Consider the following 8,381-nt stretch of genomic DNA (forward strand, 5'->3'; position numbering starts at 1 on the left):
AAAGTGATACTGAAGGAGGAACTGATCTGGTCACCTGTGCTGATTGATGGCAGCCTGTCCCTGGGTATACAGTCCAGAGGACAGATGAGGACCTAGCAGAGGATGGTGCGAGGGAGCCTGACTCCAGAGAAGGGAAGGAACACCGTGCTGAGCTCCCACCAAGGACTCTGATCCTCCCTCCGACTTACATTCCAGCAACTTGGACAAGGTGCTGCGTAGGCATCTGACTGTGAATGACTTCTAAGTCCTTACTAATGTTGCTTTCATTTTCTTTCAACCCCCCCCCCCACACACACACACACAAGCTGCTATTTTCTAGTTCTTGAAGCTTTTGGTAAGTGCCCGAATACACCAAGTGTATTCATGCTTCCATTATAATAATAATATTAGCTCATCTTCATTGAGAACTAATGTGCAGGCACTGCTAAGGCCTTTACATTGATTATCTCCTGTAATCCTCACAACACTGAGATGTAGGTACTATTTTCATCCCCAGTTGACATCTGTAAAAATGAGTAATTTGCCTACAGACACATGGGAGCCTGAGCACTATGTTTCCAGAGCCCATGCACTTAACCAGGGGTTGGCAAATTTTTCTTGGAAAGACCATAAAAGTAAATCTTTTAGGCTTTGTGAGTCATATACTCTCTGTTACTACTACCCAACGTCGCATGAAAGCAGCCAGGCACATCGATATGGACATAAGACTCTGGGCAAGTGCGTGCTGCTCCCACCTGACTTGCCAACACTTCCTACCTCTCCTGACATCATCTGTGCCAAGCTTAAAGCCTCTATCCCAAGAAAAGTAGCGTGGATCAGAACACAGTGCCATGGGAAGGAACACTTCTTTCCCAGAACTTGGTGACAGCACATTTCTTGGTCAACCATTGTGCAACCAGGGTGGAGGGAGGGCAACTGCTTCCATTGTCTTGAGAAAGGTATATCTTTCCAGCCAGATGCTGAGTTAGCACCCCCTTTGGATAGGAAATGCCCTGCTCTCCTGCATGCTGTGTCCCCCAAAACATTGGAGAGATGGGACCGCTTATAAAATAGTACCACAAGCTTTCCTCGGGTCATCTCAATGTAGGAGTTTGTTAATAGTTAACCAGATGTTCTTGTAGAACAACATGCCTACAATTTCTTTCAGTGCTCCTTGTGCTCAGTTCTTACTGTCTGGACTGAGAAAAAATGAACATCATTTTTCTCTGAACCAAACACGACACTCATTTGACAGCCTTCCCTCCTCTAAGAAGATGTGTAAAGATTTAAGATTTCAGCACTAAGATTAGAAATATGCTCTTGGAATTTACCTGTGAAATCATCACACATGTAAGGGCACATTTTTATGATTCATTGCTTCTATATGCCCCTCAACTTTCTCTATATAAGCATTAAGATGTCTGATTCTTGAGTCCTAAGAAATATTAAAATCAGTGGCAATCAAAATTTAGTGAATTTATGAATGTTTTTGTCTTACTCACTTTAGACTCATTAAGTTAAGCACTAAGTGAACATTCCCAAACAGCAGAGAAATGGTGTCTGTGAATTCCAATTGGAAAGACAAGTTGACATGGTCACAGCTCAGTGGAAAAGCACACTTTAAGGAGGGAGGTACAGGCATGGAGTTTCCATTCAGAAACTCCATTCAGAAATCAGGTCCCTCGGCAGAGTGGCCTTGGGTGATGGCTCCTGTCCTCTCAGGAAACTACCAATTGGGCAGCTTATTGGACAGGACAGAGAGTATCTGCTCTTCTTGTACTATAAAAATTCAACCCTTTCGAACTTCTTGCCTTTCAAAGGAAGGTTTTAACCCCAAAGTAGCCCTTATTCCCATACCAGGCCACCAGGCACAACATGCAGGAGTTTCTGAAGGGCAGGTTCAAACTCGGTGGAAAAAACACTGCAGGCCACTTCTTGCTCAGGGCATTGAGCAAATGCCTATAAGCCCTTAGAGTCAGTCCCACCCTGATGGGAAGGGTGGTGCTGGTGGAGGAGAAAACCTGTGTGGGAAGGGGACACATAGAGGAGACTATGAGTAAGCAGAAGGAAGAGACAATCACGACAGATCAGTGACTTGTCTCCTTTGTTTGAGAGCATGACTAACTCATGACTTTAGTGAATTCACATTCAGCCTTATTCTGTGGGGATCAAGACAAGGCTGGAGGGCAGGAGAATTTCTCCATGAGTAAAGCAAGCCAAATATGCCATCTTCATATTTCTTACCTTTCTAGGTGCTGGGGGTGACCTCACTGCTTGTAAAGCCCAACCCTTCCCAATCTGCAAGCTCACCTTCTAGGACTGAGCCCAGCCCATTCTCACTATATATAAACTGCTGCGGGGAAACTCATCACACACATCTGCTCCTCTCAGCTCTACCCTCCAGTCTCTTGCACCTTCTTCAGCCTTCTCATCTTTAGAAACCATGTCGAGCAAATCCACCGTGAGGATCCAAAGCAGCAGCCGCCGTGGCTTCAGTGCCAGCTCGGCCAGAGTCCCTGGGGCCGGCCGCTCTGGCTTCAGCAGTGTCTCTGTGTCCCGCTCCAGGGGCAGTGGAGGCCTCGGTGGAGTGTGTGGAGGAGCTGGCTTTGGCAGCAGGAGCCTCTATGGCCTGGGGGGCTCCAAGAGAATTTCTTTCGGAGGCGGCATTGGTGGCAGAGTTGGAGGTGGCTTTGACTTTGGAGGCCGTCTAATTAATTTTGATCATGCAGCTGGTACTGGCTTTGGGCTGGGTGCTGGAGCTGGCTTTGGAGGTGGCTATGGGGGCGCTGGCTTCCCTGTGTGCCCCCCTGGAGGCATCCAAGAGGTCACGATCAACCAGAATCTCCTCACTCCTCTGAACCTGCAAATCGACCCCACCATCCAGCGGGTGAGGACTGAGGAGCGGGAGCAGATCAAGACCCTCAACAACAAGTTCGCCTCCTTCATCGACAAGGTGAGTCCCAAAGACCTGTCCTCCAGTGGGGATTCCCAGTCCCCACACTTGAGGACCAACAAATGTCCTAGGAGGGGAAGAATAGGGGAGAGGGAAAGGGGGACTGGCGCCCCCCTGGGATGCCAGATTAGCTCCATGTTGACCACAGGCAGAAGGAAATGGAAAACATTTAAAACTGCTAAATCTCTTAAATGTCTCTCATTCCTGTCTAGAAAGAATTCTCAACTTTTGATAACCATGGAAAAAAGAAAAAGCAATGGGAAAGTGGAATGAGTTAGCTTTACCCTCTGAAGAATCTAATTTTTATTTTATGAAAAATAAAATTCCAGTGAAAACTGCCCTAAGGCTCTGGGGAAGAGAAAAAAGAGTGACAGAAAAGTGAAAACCATTTCTTCATGGATTGGAAAAAAAGACTCAGAGACACTTACTTATTCATTGAAATACTAAATTTGTAGAATCAGGTAGTGACCACTGAGGGAGATTGTTGTAGACAAGACTTGTATACCAAATGAAAATTAGATTGGGATCTAATCATAATAAGATTTGAATTTAATAATCAGATTCTAAAACTTTGCTATTCCTTTAACTGAGGTACTATCTTTAAAACAAAGTTTGTGAAATATATGATGAAAATACGATTTTAAATTAGAATTGTGATTTCACTTCTGAAGAGAAAGAAAAGAAATGTTGAAACTCACTGATAAGGCTCCATAACTTAAAGGGTGTGAGCACCTCCTCACCCATGGGAAGTTCTCACTGGTGAGGTTTGTAAAGTGTGAAGAAAAGCAGGTTGTCAGCATGAACTTCTGTACATGCTCTGTAGTAGCCCAGCACCATGGAGACCGCCCAGGTATACCTGGAGACCCAACACATCAAATATCTTTCTTCTGTCCTTCATCAAGTAAATAACCAACTTGTGTTCTTCTAGGTGCGCTTCCTGGAGCAGCAGAACAAGGTCCTGGACACCAAGTGGACCCTGCTGCAGGAGCAGGGCACCAAGACCGTGAGGCAGAACCTGGAGCCTCTGTTCGAGCAGTACATCAACAACCTCAGGAGACAGCTGGACAGTATTGTTGGGGACAGAGGCCGCCTGGACTCAGAGCTCAGGGGCATGCAGGACATGGTGGAGGACTTCAAGAGCAAGTGAGTTAAGGAGAGAAATGGGATCAATTGCCAGAACCGCTCACTTCAAGACCTGGTCCAGATGTGGTCATGATTCTGTAGCAAAACATGCCCATGAAAATAAAAATCACAAATGATGCTTAAAATCCAACCTGAGAGAACAAAAGGGCTATATAGGTGGGTAGGGAGAGTAAAAAGGGAAACAATTTAGGGACCACAAAAGTCATCTTTGAGGTTTACTGGCAGGAAAGCTGAACTTGGACATGTTTGGTATGGAAAGTTCTGACCCTGGGCTGCCTTCTCTGTGTCACCTTCACCACTGACTCCCACGCTTCCCCTCCTAGGTATGAAGATGAAATCAACAAGCGCACTGCTGCGGAGAATGAATTTGTCACTCTGAAGAAGGTGAGCTGATCAGAAGCAGGGGCTCATGTTTCTTGCAGAAGGAGAAAACTCTGGGGTCCTCCCCACATCTGAGAGGAGAAGAGGTGGGGAGGCTGAGAGATGGGCAGATGGGGAAGGAGGGCTCAGCTGACTCCCTGCCGTTGGCTTATTCCCCAGGATGTGGATGCTGCCTACATGAATAAGGTTGAACTTCAAGCCAAGGTAGATGCTCTCATGGATGAGATCAACTTCACCAGAGCCTTCTATGACGCAGTAAGCATCTCCCCCTTCCTTTTATTTACTCTAATGGGGCTCTGCAAAAGGGTGGAAGAACTCGGGGTTGGGAAACCTGTGAATGTCAAAAGAGAAAACGATCTGACCATCTTATGTTCTGCAGGAACTGGCTCAGATGCAAACCCACATCTCAGACACATCTGTGGTCCTCTCCATGGACAACAACCGTAACCTCGACCTGGACAGCATCATCGCTGAAGTCAAAGCCCAATATGAGGAGATTGCTCAGAGGAGCAGGACTGAGGCTGAGTCCTGGTACCAGACCAAGGTGAGTAGCGAATGGGCAGCTGCTGAGAAGTTCTTCTGCTTGCTCCCTAAACACCAGCAAGGCTACCAGACTTCACTGGGAAAATGCACTTCTAGGAAGCTGGTGTCCTCACAGAATGTGTGCCCTGTACTGATAGAGTAGATATTTACAGAATTTATGTGCAATCCTGGTAAGTCAAAGAAACCCAAGCAGGAGGAAAGCTAATGTAGACCAGGCGATCTTTGCTTTAGCTTCGCCCTGATGCCGGACATTGTTGGCTCTGAAGAGAGCTAGAAAGGCAGTGGTTTCACAACAAGGTTGGGCTGAGATTAGTGTATAGTAGCCAATGACCTAGCAACATCAGCATTTCCTAAAATCTCTTCTGGAGAAGCCATTGGGTTTGATTTATTAAAAGCCTGGCTCAGTGTGACAGTCACTGTTAACATGTGAAAATCCATACACATCTCCTCCTCTCCCTCTTTGCTACAGTATGAGGAGCTGCAGGTCACAGCTGGCAGACACGGGGACGACCTGCGCAACACCAAGCAGGAGATTGCTGAGATCAACCGCATGATCCAGAGGCTGAGATCTGAGATCGACCATGTCAAGAAACAGGTATGGTGGGAACTAAGGAAAATTAAAGCATTGATTCCTTGCTAGACCACTACATGGTCATCAACCATCATTTGTGAAATTCCTGGGAATTGGGGGACAGCAGGAAGAGGACACCATGCAGTTTCTACCCTAAGTGAGTTCCCACAGGTGGCACAGATGGATCCCAACCCAAGAGCATGATATAAACCCTGTCAAAATATAGTCTAGAGCTGTAAAAATATAGTCTAGAGACATTGAGCAGAGATTACATGAGGACAGTTGATTTGGGAATGCAGGAAACGGGGAAAGAAAAGGCAGGCCAGAAAGTGAGGAAGATTGGTGCAAATCTGCTCAAGATTCAAGGTGGAAAATAAAAGACAGTCCAGCAAAGACACAGGACAAGACGAGTGTAACCTAAAAATGTGAGGGGGAAGAAACTCATCTCCTCATTGAGTATGTTTGTAATTTTGTACAAGTTAGTGTGGCTACCACATGAGATTCTCAAAAGCTATCAAGATTCAAAACAAACTAGTGGGCCCATTTCTTCCACTGCCCGTGGTCTATGTCTGTTATAGTGCTTCCCCCCGGTCAGCCCCAGATCCTCATACAGGGTGGTTAACACAAAGGGGCGCACGTTTTCTCAAGTGACTCATAGACTAGATAAGGTTTGCAGAATGGGCCAAGACTGGGCAGAAAGGTTCTGTGCTCCATTTCCATGCCATCTGGGCTCTGGATCTCTATCTCACTGGGAAAGAGGAAGCATGGTTAGTCTCCTCTGGAGGACTAGATTGCAAGTCCATTCTGTTTACCTCCTTCTCTAGTGCGCCAACCTGCAGGCCTCCATTGCTGAGGCTGAGCAGCGTGGGGAGCTGGCCATCAAGGATGCCAGGAGCAAGCTGGTTGAGCTGGAAGATGCCCTGCAGAAGGCCAAGCAAGACATGGCCCGGCTCCTGAAGGAGTACCAGGAGCTGATGAATGTCAAGCTGGCCCTGGATGTGGAGATCGCCACCTACAGGAAGCTGCTGGAAGGCGAGGAGTGCAGGTGGGTAACTCAACCTCCTCAATCATCTGGGTGCTTCTCCATCATGTGCAGCCAGTGAGAACAAGTTTAAAGCCCAAGTTTAAAGTGGTGATGGCCATAATCGCTACTGTCAGAGAACCATTGTGAAGGCAGTTCCCCCATGGATTGTCCTCACATGGAAGCTTTCCACACTGGTCCAGGAGTGGTTCTCTGAGGTCCCTGTGTTTCCTTCCTCCTAGGCTGAGTGGAGAAGGCGTTGGACCAGTCAACATCTGTAAGTATCTTTGCTTGCCTCCCTCCCTTGCCCTTGATTCTTCTGACTTGATCGAGGCTGGCAGAATGAGCTCACCATGTGTGTGTGTCCTTGTGCCCCTCTCCTCAACAGCTGTGGTGCAGTCCACTGTCTCTGGTGGTTATGGCAGTGCTGGTGGTGTCAGCAGTGGTTTCGGCCTGGGCGGAGGCAGCGGCTACTCCTATGGCAGTGGTCACAACCTTGGAGGTGGCTTCAGTTCGGGCAGTGGCAGAGGATTTGGAGGTGGTCTCAGCTCTGTTGGAGGCAGCAGTTCCTCCATCAAGTACACCACCACCACGTCCAGCAGGAGGGGCTACTGAAGTCCTCCCGTAGGCTCTTGGTCCCACATTGTCTCAGGCCACCTTTCCAGATGCTTAGCTTTCTCTTCAAGTTTCTTCTTCTCTCCTGCTACCTACTCATAGTCCTTGAATTAGAACTGAGGTTGCTGAGTGGCCTCTCTTCTCTGCCCATACTTGCTCCTTCTGAGCTTCCATTGCTCACCATCAGAAGGTGGTCACTGGTTGTATTCGATCCTACAACAGAACAAGTTCCCCCTGCTTTCCACTGACCCAGTAATTCCCCATCTTCCAAGTGTGGGTTCCTTCCTTGCAATGGTCATGAAAGCACAAGTGACTAGTCCTATAATGTACATTCTGTATCCCTGCTGTGTTTCCTCTGGTCTTTGCTCACTTGTATTGCTAAATAAAGCAGATGTTTATTATTATGCATGTTTCTTATTCCCTTGATTTGTCACCAATGTTTTTTGAGCTGTTTCATCTGACAAGTTCCTTTTCAAATTCGCAATCCCCATGTGCTTCACTCCCATTCTTTAGAGAGCTTCAATAAACAGTGGTTTGGCATCCTCACATTCAGAATTCCTCCCAGATCAAATCCCATCTAATGTTTGGTACATGGAGTGCTAGGGATATGGTCCATCGTCATTGTGAAGTTTGTTTTTACTGCTTATTACAGGTTCTAGCCGCTTAGCCTCTCTGGCTTGGTGTCTAAGACTCCACCTCCTTCTGCCCCAGTAGTCACCCATATTCACAGAGAAACATGTTACTGTCCAGTTAGAGCAAAAGAGCATTCACAATAGAATAAGATATTTAATTTACACTTATGATTGCCTCCATGACCAATAAATTTGCCTGATAACATGTATTCCAAGAGCAATTAAAACGTGCACACTCCTGAACTGGTATTACACATCTGGAGATGTATCCTGAGGAAATAGTTCAAATGCAGGAAGTTGTACATCATAGATGTGAATCTCAATAATCTTCACAATTGGAAAAAAGGTAAACAGTAGAGCTGGTCAAATGAAGGTTCAGGCATGCAACTCATGCTGATTTCTTGAAGTGTGAAGGCAAAATAAGAATGATAATTCCCACCTGCTTATACTGTAAACCAGTCACACAGGCTCAAAGAAATCGAGTCCTTGTTGCTCCAGATGGCCCCACATCCGCTCAGGTATGCCCTGGCCTGCTTGGGCTTC

General features: G+C 46.8%; 1 protein-coding gene across 1 annotated transcript; it reads left to right on the top strand.

The window, feature by feature from the left end:
- Positions 1-2,392: 2,392 nt before the first annotated feature.
- On the top strand, positions 2,393-7,609 carry LOC308551627 (keratin, type II cytoskeletal 6A-like). Its single transcript, XM_081126330.1, has 9 exons — positions 2,393-2,932; positions 3,861-4,075; positions 4,399-4,459; positions 4,616-4,711; positions 4,836-5,000; positions 5,469-5,594; positions 6,395-6,615; positions 6,834-6,868; positions 6,980-7,609. Exons 1-9 carry the CDS (start codon positions 2,423-2,425, stop codon positions 7,204-7,206), a joined length of 1,656 nt encoding a protein of 551 aa, XP_080982456.1. The 5' UTR covers positions 2,393-2,422; the 3' UTR covers positions 7,207-7,609.
- Positions 7,610-8,381: the final 772 nt, after the last annotated feature.

This window comes from Miniopterus schreibersii (genome assembly GCF_964146895.1).
Source record: "Miniopterus schreibersii genome assembly, chromosome: 2".
Lineage (NCBI taxonomy): Eukaryota > Metazoa > Chordata > Mammalia > Chiroptera > Miniopteridae > Miniopterus > Miniopterus schreibersii.

Coding starts and splice junctions, on each gene's coding strand:
- LOC308551627 (XM_081126330.1), top strand. CDS start 2,423: ATGTCGAGCAAATCCACCGTGAGGATCCAAAGCAGCAGCCGCCGTGGC. Junction 2,933..3,860: donor TCGCCTCCTTCATCGACAAG/GTGAGTCCCAAA, acceptor GTGTTCTTCTAG/GTGCGCTTCCTGGAGCAGCA. Junction 4,712..4,835: donor CCAGAGCCTTCTATGACGCA/GTAAGCATCTCC, acceptor TATGTTCTGCAG/GAACTGGCTCAGATGCAAAC.